This window comes from Hylobates moloch, unplaced genomic scaffold (assembly GCF_009828535.3).
Source record: "Hylobates moloch isolate HMO894 unplaced genomic scaffold, HMol_V3 SCAFFOLD_3, whole genome shotgun sequence".
NCBI classification, from domain to species: Eukaryota; Metazoa; Chordata; class Mammalia; order Primates; family Hylobatidae; genus Hylobates; species Hylobates moloch.
Window position 1 is genome coordinate 142,870,093 of NW_026652278.1, and position 19,757 is coordinate 142,889,849.

Here is a 19,757-nt window from a genome sequence, read left to right on the forward strand (position 1 = left end):
TAGTGGAACAGGTTGGGAGCTAACTGCTGAACTGGAAGTGAGAAACTTTGGTTCTAATCTGAATGGAATGTTAAGAAATTGTGTGACCATGGGCAAGTCCCAACAGCAGTTCTCTCATCTGTAAATTAAAAGGACTGAACTGAATGATTTTCAGGACCTCTTCCTATTCCAGTGTCACATGATGATGCTAAATAGCTTTCATAGAATCCATGTACTTTATTTTGTAGGACAGGTTTCTACTCAAGAGCTTTGTTCTTATTTATATATACAAAAGTGATAATCTGACTTTGTGAACTAATCAGAAATAATCATCGAGAAGTGAAAAATGAGCAAGGGATTCCTAGAGCCAAATATACTGACAGCAGCTTTAAAAACATGGTGAGGAACACATAACTATAAAAGCAGGGAAAAACAACGTAATATGAAACCTAAAAACAATGGCTATCTTTAGCGATTTACTGTAGGATCAAAAAGCTTTACACACCTCAATAGACCTTGAAGGCACCATTACAACACTGAGCAATAACTGATGTTGCTGATAAGCTTGGGTAATCAAGAAAAGGTTGTCTTATGTTCAGGCAGGACAAGAGACCCATAAAGAAGTTTAAAAAATAGCTAAACGGTTTTAGACAGGAAAATCCTTTCATATGGATGCTTCATGTGTGTGTACGCACGAGTATGCAAGTATATAGGGAAATATTTACTAGGGGTGCTATACACATGTTCTATGCAAGGTACTGTCAAGTGGCCCAAGAAAGATCCATGAATTGCTCTTTAGAAGCTTATAATCAAACATAGAAATCCTTATAAACAACATACATAAAACATAAAAAGATGTTCAGTCAACTATATGAAACAAATACATATTGATAGAAAGTAGAGGCCAGGCATGGTGGCTCATGCCTATAATCCCAGCACTTTGCGAGGCAGAGGCAGGAGGACTCCTTGAACCCAGGAGTTAGAAACTAGCCTGAGCAACATGGTAATGCCCTGTCTCTAAAAAAAATAAAAAATAAAAATAGTAGAAGCATTATTATTAATATGGTTAGGTTTCAGGTGGGGAATATTGCATGCAAAACTGGTAGAGAGGTGGGGAAGTGAAAATGGCTGTGAAGAGAGAGGCTTTCAAGAACCCACTGAAAGTTAGAAAAAGATCTATGGCAGGGAAGGAGTCAAATGCTTCCCACAGGGAGGAAGGTGAGATCATGCTGCCTGCTGAACGTGAAAGTCATCATTGTCATGAGTCACTGAGTTCATGGGAGACATCCAGTTAACTAAGTTATAAGGCAGGTTTAGACCATCAGCAGAGTGAGAGCTGAAAAGGAACCTTCCACATTTGTGGGTATGAGCTCACAGACACATACCTCTTTTAGGGTGACAAGGGTCACTGTACAAAACACTTCATCCCTGCAACACCTCACTCTCAAAAGCATGGAGATAACTATAGAAGTGATTTGGAGAGTGACTGGCAAGAAGCAAGTCTGAGCATACAATTATAAATCTTTCAGATTATATTAAAGCAAATCATTGAAATGGAAAGAAATTTCATAGAAAATGGTCACATTTTGTCTTCTTAAATAGCTAAACATCATCTAAGTGTGAATGGACAGAGAGATAAATATAGATCTGATTATAAATGTATGTATTTAAAGACTTTTCCCTAATGATGCTATCTTCAATTTCTGTTTCACTTCTACATTTTGAGTTAAAAACAACTTTTATAATTATGTTCAGAATTAAGAGTCAGAAAAGCATTTCAGAAAGCCTGATGCTCCCTAGATTAGTCAAGGGTTTCTAAATCTAGTAGGTTCTTCAAAACAAAAGTTATCACCAATATCTTCTATGTTCAGTCAGAATGCTGCAGATTTACCTAGCTTGAACGAAATCTGTCATAAGGAATCTAAAAAATAAATTAATTCCAAAGTACTTTAGAAAAGGGTTCACATCACCATTTCTTCAAGGAGGCAAGACCCCTTCTGCTGCAATGTGCATACATATGTTCCAGAATGAATCTCTAGCAGAAAGCACAGCATTCACATTGTTTGTTAGTTCCCAGAGGGCAGGCATCACATCATATTTATTCACATCATATTTCTTTCCCTCTTCATTCCCCTTATTCTGGCTAATAATAGTATGCACTCTTGTGAATAAAAGAAAGTTTTGTAAAATGTAGTAAACAACATTCCTGTTTTCATTCCATAGCTTCCAGGGCCAATTCTAAATACCTTTGATATGGAAAGCCCTGAATGCTTTTTTAAGACAGGCTGATCCTGAGAAAAGAGGAGGATATTCTCGCACACATGTGTGAAAAACAGCTTTTATGGTCTTTCCCCCAGTTCCGGAAACAAGAGGCATTCACAGTTGCTAGGGAGTTCTGTGTTACACACAGATAAGAGCTTTCAGACAAGCAAAACAAGAGCAGAGTTCCTCATTTCTTATTAATCGAATTGTAGTGCAGCCTGATTATCAGGAGTTATCTACTGTGCCACACTGAGCATTCCTACGGCAGAGGCGACGGTGTCCTCTCCTCTTTCTCCTGCGTGGGAACTGACACCAGGAGAGGGCAAGCATTTCCGATGACAAAAAGTGAATGTGTGTGTGTGTATGTGTAAACATGGGTTTGCACATGCAAAAATTTCAAACAAACTTGATTCTTTGCTGAAATCTCACCATTACTGGAAATATTATTTGGCCAATTATGAAACAGACTTGTAAATCCCATGACATTTTACCAAACAAATATATTGTCTTTCTTATTTTTCTTCCCATTTCACATCCATATACAAAGTATTACAAGTAGAAAAACTGGAATGATATTGTTAAATACGAAATAACTAAGCAAACAACCTAAGATCCTGTCTATAGATCTATAGGTGAATAATTACTTAATAAATTAAGGAAGACTCTGCGCCACAGTTAAGAGATTTTACTAGGTCAAAATATTGAGTGAAGTTGAATCCCTACTAATAGAAACAAAGAATGCTGTCCTTAGTGTAGCTGTAATCCTGCCTATAAGCAGTGAAATGGGCTGGCTGACCTTTTCATCCTCAAGATTTATGATGGGCTTCCATAAAATCCTAAAACTGAGGGAAAATAAGAAAATAAAAAGATCCTAAAAAACATACAGAATAAGGGTTACTAATCAGAATGGGGAGGGGGTTGGTCAAGACAGCAGGTGTGCTCCAGACATGCTGGGGAACAGGAAGATGGAGGCAGGAGACAGAAATGAAGTATTCTATTTATACACACATACATTTATATATACATATAAATTTACAAATACACAGATGTGTACATGCCCAGAGCCAAGCTCAAAGCAAGCAAGAAAATCCCCTGGGGCCACAGAAGTAACGGTAGTTTAAAGCCATGTGACACCAGGGGTAACCACAAGAGACAGGGGGAAGCTGCCCAGGGTCAGGCAGAGAAGCTCAGATCTCACTGCACTGTACTCAGACTCTGACTCAACTCCTTTGTTTTCACCTCAGCCAGCCTTCCACAATACTTGACACCCCCACATCCTGAGCGTTTTTGAGGTTGTGTAGGATACATCATCTCAGGTCTGGCTAGTGTCCCTTCCTGCAGGCACTTAGGTCACAGTGCATCCTCTGCAAAGTGAGGCCCTCCTCCACCTACCATCTCTCTCTCACACACTCTTGTCTCCTCTCCCGTTCTTTTGTAGGCTTATCGTATTTGCATTCTTTCACTATCATTTCAGTGGGGTTTCTTCGGGTTACAGAGAGGATGGATTAAAATGTATGCGTTCAGTTGGCCATATTAATCAAAAGCCTCTCCTGTCTTCACCCCTTCTTCATTGGTTCCTTCTCATCGGCATTTTTAAAAAATTTTGTTTTATTGCAGCGAGAACACTTAACATGAGATCTATCCTCTTAAACACATTTTAAGTGTACATTATCATAGACTATATAACTCATCAGCATTTAATCATTCCCAAGTCTCTCCAATATTAAGACATGACCAATAAATGTTTTCTCTTGATTCCATGTCTCCTTTCACTTGCTGCATTCTGCTGTCCTTCATAGTAAAACTTTTTGAAACGGTTGCCCACACTCACTTCTTCCTCCATGCCATGACATTTCTCAATTCACTATCACCTACCTTCTGTTTCCATCACCCCACTCAAACTGTTCTTGCAAAGGATACCCTTCTTAATAAATCCAATGGGCACTTCCTAGTCCTCACTTTACTTGACCTCTCAGTAGCATCCAACGTTCTTGTACTCCCTCCTTCGCAAAACACTCACTTCCTTGGAGTTTCTGGCCCTGCACTCTCCTTATGTCTTCTTATCTCTTTACAAATGGGAACAACACCCCTTATGAGGGCTTACATGGTACAGGCTATGCTTTCTGCTCTAGCCTCACCTCTTGCAATGCCCATATTCAAGTTCTATGCTACAACACATGGAAAATGTTTCAGTTTCTAGAGCAAGCCACATTGTTTTTCGTCTGGTCTTTGTACATCCTATTCACTTTTTACTTGGCCAGTTTCCTCAATTCCTTATATGTGTGTTGAATACTCTTCCTATGTGCTCCTCAAGCACCTTGTATTTCCACGACTAACATGTTTATTAAAAGGTAGTGCAACTGCCTGCTTGCTTGTTCATGCTCCATGTGGGCAACACCCTTATCTATCTTCTACCAAGTTCAAAACTGTGTCACTAGAGCTACACAAGGGCTAGCATAATGTAGGCATCCAATATATGCCAGCTGAGTGAATGAAGACACAACCGACAGAGAAGAATAAAATGTCTACAGAAAGACTATACATTATCACAATTGTTTGAAGTAACAATCCTAATTTTTTACTAAATCAAGAGCCAATACCATGTTGAACCAAAGAAACACTGCAAATAATTACAGATAGAAAAAGCTCATAAGCCTTCTTTTCTGCAATAAAAGTAATTATTTCTAATTCAGAAATAATTTTATCCAATATACTAGTTTTTACTGGTTTTTATTATTTACTTAATTCTCTATACATCTCTGAGGTGATGAGAACCCCAGGTTAGTTTCTGTCGGCAGATCACTTAACTAGTGAAATCAAGGTTAAGTGACCAATTGTTATGTGTAGCATTTACTTTTGCTCTCACTGGCAATGTAACTGTGCACAATAACTCAGGAGAGCCTTTGTAAAGATAAAAGCCGCCAATCATTATGGGTATGCTAGTAGGTAAGATTTACCTTACCTATTATTAAGAACTTTTTAATTAATTACCTGTTATTACTTGTTAATTATCTGTTAATAAGAGCACTTATTACACACAATTACTGTTTTAAGTGTTTTAAAGGTACTGATTCATTTAATTCTCACACAAATCCCATGAGTCAAGTATCCCCATTTTATAAGAAACTGATGCAAAGAAGATTAAGTAATCTGCATGAAAATTCTATTCATCTCACTAGAATTTTTATCTTTAGCATTTTCCTATGTCACTAAAAGTCTATTATAAACATTATCAGTGGCCTCATAATGTTGCACTGTACTGATGTATTATAATTTACTCAATGATTCTCCCATCACTGAGAAATTGTGGTTACTTCCAATTCTCTACCTTTAAAAATTGATCTGCTACAGACATCTCTGCATATAAGTCTTTGCTCACATGTTTATTTTCCAAGGATGGATTCCTAAAAGAATTACTAGGTCAATAAATATATGTTGGGCAAATAAAGTAGTCAAATTGCCATCTTGCCTAATTAGCTGTTTTTTCTTGCTTTTATGCCTACAAAGTTTCTCCCCAACCCAAGGACAAACAAATATTCTCCTAGATATTTTTGGATTTAATTTGACATTTAACTTATATATATATGAACTTTGTTTTGATGTGTGAAATGAACGATACTTTTTTTCCAAATAGCTAACCAATTCCAAAATCATCAGTTAAATAACTTATCCTTTTCCCACTGATTTTTGCTTCTTCTCATATATATTTTCCCTTGTTGGTTTATTCTTTTGTCAGGAGGCAGTGAAACTTTGGGGAGAAAAGATAACAGGCTTAACACTGTAACCGCTGAATTTAAGATGTTTATGAATCATTCAGATGGAAATGTATAGTAGGACACAATAGATATAGGTTTCTTGCCTAAAAGAGAGATGAGAGCTTTGTTTGAGGGTAAAAAGATTACTCAGGGGAATACACGGAACAGAAGAATTGAGAGCCAAAGGATAGGGCATGGGAAACCAACATTTCAGGGCTGAGTGGCAGAACACAGCCACGTGAGAAGGCACAATCAGCCAGGTAGAGGGCAGGGAAGCAGCAGGAGAGAAGGGAGCAATATAAGCCTTGGGCAGAAAGAGTTTCAAGTATCATCATGAATCATACTTATACTTTTGGTTTATTTGACCAAAACAATAACATAACGTTCTACTAAAATCCTCGGAAGCACAAACATATTCTCAAATTATTGGTTTCCTATAAATGGAGTTATAAGCAGAGTCTGGCTGTCAGAGCATGTCTATACATCTCCATAGGGCTTAGGGGAAGGACAACTGTCTAAAGGTTTTAGTGTATTTTAAATCTATTTAGAGGTAAATCAAAAGATTTTGAAATGTTTTGAGTGACAATGCTTAACTCTGTGAGTTTGGGTATAATGTTGCTCACGTACTAAATGAGGTCCCTTAAAGGCAGAAACATTTCTGAAAAAGAGGTAGATCTGCTCTGTCTATAGAATAACCCATTTAGGCTACTTAAACCATAAGCGTTGTAGGCTCTGAAGAGGAAAACAAATCCTAGCTCATACAAAACTGTATTTCCAGACTTTGTCTGCCATTTAATTAATGTAAGCCAAGCTCTCTCTCAACACTCAAATGTCCCAAACACCTTCACTGTGTTATTGATATGCTTATCAGTGAACAAGCACCTTCTTTTTTCGTGCATGACAAGTTTTACAAAGCAATTAAAATGTTGGCATTTTAATTATTTTGAATTTTTCTAATTTGGTCTAATTTTTGACCAAATTTAGGTACAGCTGGAGAGTCTATTTACAGAAAACATGCTTATCTGCAAATGGATCTGTTTCTAAAATGAACTATAATAAGTATGGCCTGATAGCCATCACATTCACAGCTGGAAAAACCTAGGAGGAACCCAGAGCTTATGCCTAATCTCTTGATAATTAACTACCACATAGGAAAAAACTGTTTTGAATCTGGAAGGGAAAATCTAGAGGTGTTATGACAACTTGCCTTCCATTTTACTTGTCTAAATAAATATTACTGTATTTCTACTATATCTGAATCTCTGCCCAAAAAACATGTCATATATTTATAACCAAAAAATTCACTCTTCTCAAACAAACAAAAAATCTTTCCGTAGATAGATCTCTAAGTCAGAGACAGAGAAAGAGGGCACACCTCCACATCTATCTTCTCCCAGAGGGACCCAGCAGCAAATCAAAGGTGATCCTTGATATGGTCTGCAGGGATGGGAGTCCTCCATGACAGAAAACGTGAGTAAGAGAAAAGTTCCAAGACAAAGATGCTGCCCCAATACAACCAAAGCTGAGTGAGGCAGGCATACTGGAGGCACTGCCCAGAATCTTCCACTTTGGTCAGTGACTGAGAAAAGTATACCTCTGCCTCTGCAAGCCTGCCAGTGCTCAGTTCAAACAGCTTCTAGTTTTTGTTTTTGGTTTTTTGTTTTTTTTTTTTGAGACGGAGTCTCACTCTGTCGCCCAGGCTGGAGTGCAGTGGCGCGATCTCGGCTCACTGCAAGCTCTGCCTCCCAGGTTCATGCCATTCTCCTGCCTCAGCCTCCCGAGTAGCTGGGACTACAGGAGCCCACCACCACGCCCGGCTAATTTTTTGCAGTTTACTATTAGTACAGACGGGGTTTCACTGTGTTAGCCAGGATGGTCTCGATCTCCTGACCTTGTGATCCGCCCGCCTCGGCCTCCCAAAGTGCTGGGATTACAGGCGTGAGCCACTGCGCCCGGCCTCAACCAGCTTCCACTCTTATTTAAATGTTTGAGAGCATGGAATTCACCCATGACAATGTCTGCCCCTCCCCACCTTTGTCACCACCATGGATACACATTTCCTCCAAATATGGCAGGAAACCTCAAACACAGTTGATATTATACGTCCTGGACAGACCATATGCTGTTTATTAGCTAAAACATTTACATTGTTCCCTTCATACTTTTCTTAAAAATTCAACCAATTATCTAAAAATATATGCAAAAAGTCTTGCTGATGAGTATATTGGGCCCAGTCATTCCATAGGATCAAGTAAAAATGAGTGGTTAAGTGAGTACAATAGTTAACTCACTGCATATTATGGCTGTTTTCTACATTATTGAGTGTTTCTTAATTTGCAATAATCACAATCATTACTGGCCTTACACTGTGAAATCATGTGATATACGCTGCTTCCTTTGAGTTGACTCCTCCTCCTCCTTCATTTATCTGCCTAAATTCTTTTGGGCTTCTCAAATAGCTCAGGCCACCACTTCTTCATTAACCCTTCCTTAACCTAATGTACCCCTACTTCAATTTCTCACAATAGTCCTTTCTTTTACTGAATTAGTTGTCTCTCCTCTGGGTTTCATAACCATCCTCTGCATATTACCTTCAAAGAAGGAATCACACTGTCCTCTCTTTGTTTATAAGACACATCTCCCCTACTAGTTTTTGAACTCCTTAAAGGCAAGGATCATCTTTATGACCCAGCTCAAAGCACAATGTCTGGTATTAGTAGGCATGCTAAAATGTTTGTGAAGGGATGAATACGTGTATGAATATGTTCAGACTTAGAAACAGTATCACAGAGATGGGTCTTTAGAAAACATTTAATATATCCCGCTTCACCCAAAATTCCCTAAATAAGTATTTCCAAAGAGTTGTGTTACTAAAACAAGAAAATAATTTTCCATGTTCTATATAAAATAAACATTTTCTAATGAAAATAGGACTAAATAAGAATCTTACCGGCAAAGTTCCAGGTAGAGATGCATCAAAAAAAGAAACCAAAGAATTTGGAGGTGCTGAAAAGCGAACTTGAGATCCAGAGAAGAGTTTAGAGTTGGAGGAAATCTGGGCATGAATTTCCAAACCTACCACAGCAGCCCATTTGTGTTCACTAAGAAGAAAGAGATAATGGTTAAGATGTAATTATATTTATCACCATGAATGAATTTTTATAAGTCTAAACCACAAATGTTAATTTCCTATATGTGTTTTAAACTTACTACAATGTTATATCCTCACATTAAAAATGTGTCATATTTTATCAGTGACTAAATAAAAAACAATTCAGAATAAGCACCTACACTGAGATTGGCAAACTAAAATTTATTTACAACATGGCATCAGGAGGCTGATGATATAAACATGAAGGCAATAGAGAAAGGAACAATTTGGCGTCTTAAAACAATTTAGAAATGGGTATCAGGTGACAACTGCTCGGCTGACTTCAGTGAAAAGCAGCATTTAACAAATTAACTGTACCTTATCAAGTAATCACTCAGTAAATGAAGAAAGCTGATCTTCCCCCATTATCTAGAATTAACATAAATGGCAACATTCTACTACTAGAGAAATAATGATAAATAGTTCCACGTCTCTTTTTTAAAAAGAAATTCTCAACCATGTTTTGGTTTGCATGTATAATAACCAGAGAGACACAGATATAATAAATCACCACTAAATGATACTCTTGAAAAAATTTTGCAAAACTCCACCACATTAAACCATCTGATGCGGCATATTTTTGGTCCCCCAAATTACTTTCAATTCCTGAGACCTAATTTCAGGTTACTTTGTTTGTTTATGCTTATTTGCTATCAAATCTAAGAAGTTGTTAAATGCTATAATAATCTCTCTTATCTGGTCAGTCCTACTCTCTTGGGTCTGTACACAGGCCTCTCCAGGTCCTTAAAAATGTGCTTATTCCCTATGAAATCCATGTATGTTCCTATCCTGCTCTTCTCCCAAGCAATTTTGTGTGTGTATATATATATATGTGTGTGTGTGTGTGTGTATGTATATACATATTTTACTTCATTTTGTTTTGTTTCAATCATTTCAACACATAAAGTTCTATATCTGAAGTAATGCAAGAATAAGTCCTTCTTTTTAAAGTTTGGAAAACACAGCCCATAAGGGAGGGGAATTAAAGTAAGAACTCATTAGAAATTCTGCATGCAGCAAAGCATCATTCAAAGTATTTTTGCAGTTCCATTGCATGAGAGAAAAAATGTACTTTCCATTCACAAGGAAACAATCTAATTCACGAAACGAATACAAAACTGAATACTTCTTTCCGGACAATTTCCCTCTGTTCCTCCAACTGAAAGTAAAAATAATACCAACCAGTCTCAAAGAATAAACAAAACATTAGAAACTTGCCACATGTTTCTGTATTTAAAGAGAAACTATTTAATTTTTACATAATGAAGCATAAACAACTGTTCAGGGGATATCTAGCCAAATAAGCAAAACTCTCCATATAACCAGGGAGAGTATCTCTTCTTTTGGCTGCGTCCTCCTAGGTCTAGTCACACATATTCAACATAAAACGCCTGCACAGATAGCTAGTGTTTTCTGACTAATGACAATAACCCACCACTACCAAGAGCTTGTAGGTAAAGGCTCCCTTTCTACCTTTAGAACGCTGCCGGCCCATACTAGCGCTAAATAAAATCCGCTAAATATGATCCCGCTTCTCGTGTCACTGTCCCCACTGCTAGTGCTATTAGTAAGATGACCGAATCCACTCTTCTGTCTGTGCACCCTTCAAGAAAATATTCGCTATTTTACACTCGCGAATTCCCCACCTACGTCTATTTGAAAACAGTGGTTTATATATGGGGGCGGAGCTGATATTTTGTGCATTTATTTAGGTTTCGGGCTCCAGGTTATAACTCAACGCCCTCCCGTCAGCCAAAACGTCTAGAAGCTGGGCCGTAATTGTCATTATTTCCCCAGTCCTGCAGTTCCACCTCACAGGTGGGCAGAAATGTATGAAACAGAATACCCTTTCCTCGGCTTCTGGGCCGTGTGGAGGGGCTGTTGAGCCACTGAGCTCTGTCCCCTAATCCGGTTGGATGTGGAACCAGTCGGAGCTCCTCTTCGGTGGCAAGAACCGCCGTCGACCCGGGCGAAAGCCCAACGTCTTGCACCGCTGCCCCAGCGCAGCACGGGCGCCGCCATTGTAACTCCAGAGTCTTGGTCAGGTGACGCAGCCTCACTATGCCGCGAGGCTTCCTGGAAAGCGTAGTTCTGCAAATGTATTAAAAAACGCTATAGGCTCGGACCGGAAGACTACTATTCCCGGCGAGCATTGTGATTCTAAGCCTGCCGGAACCCGGCAGAGAGGAGAGGGTGGGAGGGTTTTTGGGTGGGGAGGTGTGACTCCTCCTAGCGGGGAGTTGGAGAGGTTTGTGGCTCTGACCGTGTGTATGAGTTTGAGCGTAAGCGCGTGGTGCTTGGTGCTAAGAAGCGTGGCCGGGATTTTATAACCCAGTTAACCTTGCAAGGGGAAGTAAATGACCTTGACATCTCAGCAGAGACTTCCTCAGCCCCCAAACCCAATCCGTTACATTCTCTGTCTACTCTCCTGCTTCACTCAGCAATTTGTGCGTTAATGCAACAAATACTTATTAGCATGCCTACCGTAATGCCAGGCTCAGTTCTTAGGCACTGTAGTTACTGCAGAGATCAAGACCCTTATGGCCCGCATGTTCATGGAGCTTACATTCTAAAGAAGGGAGACATACAGAAGTTAACACAAATAAGATACTTCCATATAGGTAGTAAGTGCTATGTTAAAGCAGAGATATTTGGAGACAAACAGCCCTAGATTGAATGTTCATGTACATTTTAACCTCCTTTTTATTATTGGCCAGTATCAGAAACACACTCCTTATATGCTAGGAGCAGATACCATCGTCCCAGAGGACTTCTTTCATTTTCCTGCGTCAAAACTAATACCTCTTGTTAAAATTGCCACCGATTTCTTGTATTTGAACACAGTCTAGAGTAGTCATTTAGCCACTCTCTATTTCATCATCCTACTTTGATTGTCCTCATAGTGCTTTTGACTACCTGATGTTTATCTTCTATTTTCCAGAAATTCCTTGTCTGTCTGATTCACTACGGTACAAAGTAGGTTCCTCAAAAATATTTGTTGAATAAAGTAATGCAGTGTGGACAATGCATTTGACAAAGGATGGAGCGGATGCCCTTTGGAGCAGGAATTTTTTAGGGGAGAGATGATGAATTAGGGTGGTAGCAGAGCCACAGAGAAATGGATCTGTTTGAGATAGATATAGGAAGTAAAATTGAAGGACTCTGATGGATTGGATATGATGGTGGAAGGCTAGGAGGAACAAGTAACTCCTGGATTTCTGGCTTGCATGACCGGCTGATGAAGTTATCCACCGAGATAAGGAAACCAGAAAAGGAACAGGTTTGCAAGGAAAACATATGAGTTTGGTTGCCTTGGAGACATTCAAGAGGAGAAATCAAGTAGACATCAGTGATGCCTAATTCTGAGTATAGAGCAGGGCAAGGGGAAAAGCTGTGTATTTTGTATACTTCACATTGATAGGTTTTCAGTTATTGATCAATAATCCGTTGATTAGATGGCTGTAACCTTTGATCTTTTCCTTTAATACACTTAAATTGCATATCCATATGGAAGAAGGAAACTTTAGTTACTCTCCTTAAAATTGTTATCATTTATTTTTTCTATCTTTTCTGCTTTTTCATCCACTATCACTGTTCTAAATTGCTACACCAGAAGTATCGGTCATTTGACCAAGGATGAAAATGGCAAAAATGACAGGGACTGGAAGGGAGTGGTGGAGACTTGTTCCAAAATTTCTCTCCAATTATTGCCCTTTATTTAAGGTTCAGATGATTCTCTAGATCCTTTACTAGAGTCTTCCCTCTGAGTTTCCATGTTTTCCACCTTTACTCTAGGTAAGCTAGCTTTCTTTTACATTTAGCTCCTCAGGTTTTTCTGGCCCAGACTAGGGGTCAGGAGAGTTGCCTCTGAGCACAAAATGGCTTCACTTTTGTTAGGACAACAGAGGAAAATGGAATCTTGTATCTCTAGCTAAGAAGAGAGGGAGACACTTGTTACCTCATCGCTGGTAATCAGCATCCTTAAAAGGCAATTCACTCCATCACATGGAAGATTGGGAATGTTTTGAAAACGACCGTAAGGGAGAGCAACACATTTAATGAAAATCCTAATCTTACGGGTAAAAGCGCTATAAGGGAAGCTCATCTTTGTTTCTGAAGCAGTATTATTCAGTAATAGGCTATAGCCTCAAAGGCCCCACCCCACCACTAGAGGGAGATAAAAATCCTATGCATGTAAGTGTATTTGCTTCCTTTCACAATGGAAACCGGCCAGTTTACTGCATCTTGTCTCTATCTAATCATTGCCCTTTCAAAAATCCCATAGAACTAATCGTGGAAATAGAGGCTTGTCAATAACCATCTCTTTGGCTGTCCTCTCTCTCGAGACTATTTGTCATTTCCCGAAATGCCTGTAGTTTTCCTTGTGAAAACAGGAGCACTGTTTTCTGAGCGCTCCCCCTGCCTTGCTCCTTAGCTGGTCATACTCCCACCAAACCGCCTTCTGTGGGACCATTTCTAGCCTTCCTGCTGCATGCCAAATCTGATATCTGTCAGAACTATTGCTGACAGACAGCTCTCTAGCTGCGAGAGCTATTTTGGTTGCACCGACAAGGTGGCTGTCATCTGGGAGACACAGAGATTTTCATTTTCAAGGAACTCAGAAGGTAGCTGGGCAGAGTTTCTGGCAAAAACAACATTTTTCTTAGGGAGAGCCTCTCGGCTCTTATTTTATCCATATAATTGATACACAGTACAAATAGATTTAGAACAGGTTTTTAAAAAGCTATGGAAAGCAGAGCAGAATTTCGAGTCGTTACTTATAAATGGCAGTAGTTAGATGTGTCTAAAATAACATGCTTGGTTTTGTTTAGTGCTCTTCAGTGAGTCTTTGAATGTCAGAGTTGGAATGAACTGGCTCACCTCTCTATTTGACTCAAAACTATGAATAAAACCACATTGATTTCTGAAAGCAGATTATTTTTCTTTCAAATCTAAGTTGTGCTTAATTGTAATCATTCCCTTTCACTAGTTCATGATGGCGGAAATAATATGAAAACCCAATGTCCTAGGATAGATAGCTTCTTCAGCAATGTGGGTACAATGTGAGGGGATAATACAGGTGGTTCTAAGTTTCCACTTTTTAAATGAAATAAATAATTTCAATAGAAACATTAAAATTGCAAGTAAAGTGAAAAAGAGACAGTTTCCACTATCCTTGCAATGTATCTCGAAATATATTTGTATACATCTTTCCAGTTAAAATTGCATTAACTAATGTAGTCTTTGATTAACTACTTTTATCCTGTGGAAACAAAGGCAATACTTTAAAAGCATTTAGCAGGCTAATAAACAAAATGCCCCTTGTAGTCTAACAGAGCTGGAAGCAGATGGTTATCTTAGTATTTCTTAGCACAGTTGTGAGCTTGATTCCTGTCTTGGCTGTGAGTTTCTGTGTGTTCTATGGCTATGGAACTCAGCCTGCTGTCTTGAAACTTTATGCCACATGGTAGAGACAGAAGATGGCTAGGTCAGTATATATTCTCTTAAAAAAAAGAGAAAGAAACCACAGCAGTAACAACAACAAAACCCACATATGATGATGTACATATAACAGAAATTAATAGCATCATTTATGTTGTAACTAGAAGAGCTCCTGTTTTTGAGAAAGCATTCTGAAAACATGAAGTTCCTTCTTAGAAAAACTACATTTTAAAATCCAGTTAGGTGTCATTAGGGGAAAAAAGAAAGACTGAAAATACATGCATGCTGAGCAATTGGGAAAACAGGATTCATTTCCTTTTATTTTACTATTAAAGTCTTGATTCTGATAAAATACTGATGCGGAGGGAACCATTCCTTTCTCTAGAAGATTGCTTTGCAGCAAAGAAATCTATAACTCCTTTTTCCTTTCCAGTGCAAGGAAATAGAACACCCTGTTCAATGTCCTTGAGAGATGAAGGGCCATATAGGGAAGATGAGGCCAGCACATTGTTGCTATTATGCCTAGACCATAAACTGGAAGCTCTCTATGGTCTCCCTTCTTCTATCTAATCTCAGGGGATGGTTTGGATGGTTTGCTCTTTCCCCAGGCTTTTTCTAGAAATTTCTAGAAATCTGGCTCCTCCCTCAGAGCCAACAAGAATAATGTATAAGAAAGAAGCTCCACTTCAATACATCCTTTGCTTCATGACGTACTTGAAAGAAGATACTCCTGACTTGTAAGTAATGGGTGGTAGAAAACGTTAAACTCCATGTTTCTATAAACTATGTTTTTTGCATGTGGTCATATCCCTCTATGTACTAAGAAATTCTCTCTTTTGTGTTTTGGAATTCGATATTTGGCCTTCAAAGTTAGAGAGCTTGTACACACACTACACACACACACACACACACACACACACACACTTCTAAGCAGTAGCTTAATTCAGGAGCTCCAATAATAGGAACTTTTAGGTTTCAAAACAGATGATGTTTTTGTATGTCAGGTGGTTCTCCTGATTTTAAGCCTAAAGATGTTGAAAAGTATGGCGTTAAATAACTCCACCACCAAGACACGTGGACTTTGATGAGACCTTTCGGTGAATGAACTCCTACTTGATAATTGAAGGGAAGATGTATCAGAGTCCATCAGCGTGGTACAGAAGAGAATGGAAGAGCTTATTTTACACATCCTGCCAGGTAATTGGTGTCATTACCTGTGCATATCTGAACTGGTATCTCTGTATCTAGGACACCCTTGAACCAAGAATGGATGGACTGCACAAAGCAATAAAGGCTGAACTCATGTTGGTGGCAGAGCCTTCAGGGCTCACCACAGTTTAATGTATAGCCATTGAGAAGAAATTTAGTGCTCCATGAAGAAGTGCCAGATTGAATTAAAATCAAGCAACAATCAGATGAAACAACCACTGAGATAAATGCAGAGAGAGAGACAGAGAGAGAATTCCCAGAGATTCATGAATACTAATTAGGGAAAGACCAGCACACACATTATTCATGTCTCCTTGGAGTCTGAGTCTAAATTCTAATTCAACAATAAGATTTTGATAACTTGGCCTAGCAGTGATTGCAGTTGATGTGAATTCCACACTTACATCAGCTTGGCTACTAAAAGGCATTTTCATCCCGTCACGTATAGTAAGAATGAAGATAAATGGTGTTAAGAATGGGACTGGATACTGTGTTTTTCAAAAGGCAAAAGAAAGTAAGAATACGTAAAATGCCTCTCTAGCAAACAGGAGCCTGTCTAGCCCAATACTCTGTTTGTGTTTATTCCCTATAGCTGTTATCTTTCTTTTGGCTGCCGTAGCATCCTGGTATGATATCTTTGGGAAACATTTTGTAGTACTTCAGAGAACGATGAATTTTAACATTTTACATGGGTTTATTAAATAAATGCATTATCTTCTACTTATTGCATTGAAATACACAATCTCACGAAATGTTCTCATCATTTATGAGGGCAGTTTGACATTTCACAATCTCTTAGAATTTAGTGTCTTTAGCAAATGTCAAAATGAAAAATCTTGAGTTTAGGAAAGAAAACATTTACCTTGCTTAGTTCTCTAGTGGTCCCCAACCTTTCTGGCACCAGGGGCCAGTTTCGTGGAAGACAATTTTTCCAAGGACTCGGGGGTGGGGTGGTAGGGGAATGGTTTTGGGATGATTCAAGTGCATTACATTTATTGTCCACTGTATTTCTATTATTATTATTACATTGTAATATGTAATGAAATAATTATACGACTCACCATAATGTAGAATCAGTGGAATCCCTGAGCTTGTTTTTCTATAGCTAGACAATCGCATCTGGGGGTGATGGGAGGCAGTGACAGATCATTAGGCATTAGATTCTCATAAGGAGCATGCAACCTAGATCCCTTGTGTGTGCAGTTCACAGTAGGGTTTGTGCTCCTATGAGAATGTAGTGCCGCTGCTGGTCTGGCAGGAGGCACAGCTCAGGTGGTAATGTGAGTGATGGGGAGTGGCTGTAAATACAGATGAAGCTTCTCTTGCTTGCCTGCCACTCACCTGTGTGGCCCAGTTCCTAACAGGCCATGGACAAGTATTGGTCAATGGTCCAGGGGTTGGGGACCCCTACCCTAGGCCAGCCATCATCTTAGGTACCTGAGGCCTTTTTCTTGGGATCTATGACTAGAGGATATTAGCTGCTCTGTAACCATCCCTCTTATAGCAATTCTGGTTACTTCTCCAAGGAAGATCAAGAATATTTTGCAACTGGCCTACATTGTTTATTAACTCTTTCTAGAAACTTCTACTAGGCTTATTCTTATGCCCTTGTGTTCTCTTTAACCCACAGAGATATAAGGTATCACTTATTTCAAAGTGATAATATCCTTTTCCGTTGGTTTTCTTGTGCAGTGGATCAGATGAACTGTGGTTCTCACTGTGCAAGTTAATAGAAGTTGTCCATGAACTTGAAAAATAAAATTGACTATGTGTTTTGGGTTGGAATTATATGCCACCATTTAATCAAATGTTGTGTTTACTCTTTCTTCTTTTAAAAAATGCTGTTACTCATTTTCAATTGTCAAGAAATGTCGAGCACAGAAATAGCAATTTTCACTCTGTCTGAAATATAATGTGGCCAGACAGGCCAAATTACAGAAAATCAATTAGTTTCTGTTACAAGAGTCATGCATCTGAGGTCTTGTTCTGTCTCCAGTTACCATGGCTAATGTCCACTTCTCTCCAAAGGAATTCTTAGGAGAAAATCAACCAAAGACTTTTTACTAGAGTAAAAACCTATAGGACCTAGACATTTAATCTTTGTCAATTAAGATAGAGACAGAAATAAATTTCTTCCTTGAATCACTTCCTCTCTTCCTGTACTTTTAAACAACATACTCTTGAAAGAGAAGTTATCATTTAGTTTCTGAGGACTAAAATTTCCAAATGTTACTTCTATATTATACTATCTATGCCTTTTTGTATAAGGTAAAGATCATAATGCTTCTCAAGCACGTGGTTTCACATAAATCTGATCTATGTCATGAACTCTTCTCTTGATCTAAATCAACTAACAAATTCAGTTGAACAAATATATCTAGGCCCAAAGTTTTTATTATCCATAATGTTCCTGTTTCATAGATTTACAGTTGCACATGCCTTCTGGGAAGAAAACACTGCCCCCACATTTCCTCGCTTTTCTCTTTTATATGCTTTTAAAGGGAGGGCTTTTGTTTCAAAGATTCATTTTGGTGTCAGATAACTTCTTGAGTTACACCTAGGGAAACCCAAGACATCTAAAAATAGCAGCAACGTGTTTTTTTGTAAAGATAAACAGCATTAATTACTGATTTCAGAATATTACTGATTGCACAATATTACTGATTCCATTTTCCTCATTATAGAACAGGGCAGCCATAATCAAGAAAAGCTTCAATTAACATTAAAGATTGCACTTGTACTAAACTCGCACTTAAAGCACAGATGTAGGATTGTTTCAAAGTGTTGTTAAGAAACATAAAACTTGTGGTAAGCCAAGTTATAACTCTTGTGTTATCTAGGGCCTATAATTAATTTTTTAAAAATCAAAACACTTTTAAAAATAGTCTCATGCATTGAATTCCAGCATGCTGCTGCTTTTTTGTAGAGGGATTTCTGTAAAATGCAAGTTTATTTATAGATTGCAAGTGACTCAAAGATGTTACAATATAAAAGAGAATGATACTCTTGAGTCTTTGTTTGGGGATATTAGGGGCTGTCTTGGAATACTCAATTCACTCAGAGGATTGCTTTTAATCTGAAGCAAAAGAAATTTCATAAACTGAAATTGTTGGCCAGATGGAATTTCCTGATTAATTTTTTAGTGTTTGGTATTAAACATAATAATGAAAAGGGGAGTTCTGAGAGTAAACCCAATTAACGTTTCATAAAATTTATTGCTCTAAATATGGCTTACCCTTTGTTTTATATCTTCCCAGATAACCTGCCGGTACCTTGAAAAACTTAACTGGTCAACTTCCCTCCCTCTTTCCCTTTCATTCCTTCCATTTCTTTGTCATTTAACTTTCTTTTCTTTTTTGTACTCTATTCATTGAGTCCTTGCAAGGCTACAGGCACCCCTCCAGGGCTTACGTTGTCCTATTCTTTATGGACCTTGGTAGAAAGAATATTTATAGCAGTTTGTAATATTAAGTCCTGGTGCTAGATTGGGGTCCCTCTTGTTGTACAAGAGACTCTTAATACCATCTGTAATCATAGACTGGCTTGCACTTGATAAAGCTAGTCTTTGTGATGTTGAGAGCAAAGGTGGATGTTCTGCCTATATTTTCTTTTCCTATTTATCACTTTTCTATGGTAGTTGGATATTCCCATTCACTCTCTCTCTCTCTATATATATATTATATATAGACATTTAATCTTTGTCAATTAAGAGAGAGACAGAAATAAATTTCTTCCTTGAATCACTTCCTTGGTAGAAAGAATATATATATATATTCATTTGGATATATGGGGATTGGAGAAACAACTTTTTGAAAATAAAATTTATCCTACCAGACTGAGATTTTTGGAGGGCAAGAACCATATCGTCCATGATTCAGTGTCCTTTCAGTTCTCAAGGCTATACCAGCTGTGCTGGCCACCATCTACCCACCACTCCTGGGAACTATTTTCCCATCCCC

The 19,757-nt window shown here is 38.4% G+C and overlaps 1 protein-coding gene across 6 annotated transcripts in view; it reads right to left on the minus strand.

The window, feature by feature from the left end:
* Positions 1–11,240, minus strand: part of GATB (glutamyl-tRNA amidotransferase subunit B) — a 76,961-nt gene extending 65,721 nt beyond the window's left edge. For 2 of the 6 annotated variants that reach the window (XM_032148286.2, XM_032148273.2), the window contains exons 1-2: positions 10,994–11,236; positions 8,947–9,097 (exon numbers count right to left, since the gene is read on the minus strand). In XM_032148286.2, coding sequence (XP_032004177.1) covers positions 8,947–9,097; positions 10,994–11,169 — 327 coding nt within the window. In that variant the 5' untranslated portion in view covers positions 11,170–11,236. Of the gene's footprint in view, positions 1–8,946; positions 9,098–10,993 lie in introns of all 6 variants that reach the window. The other 4 variants (XM_032148290.2, XM_032148280.2, XR_004247096.2 and 1 more) reach the window with 3 other exon arrangements.
* Between the last annotated feature and the right edge of the window lie 8,517 nt (positions 11,241–19,757).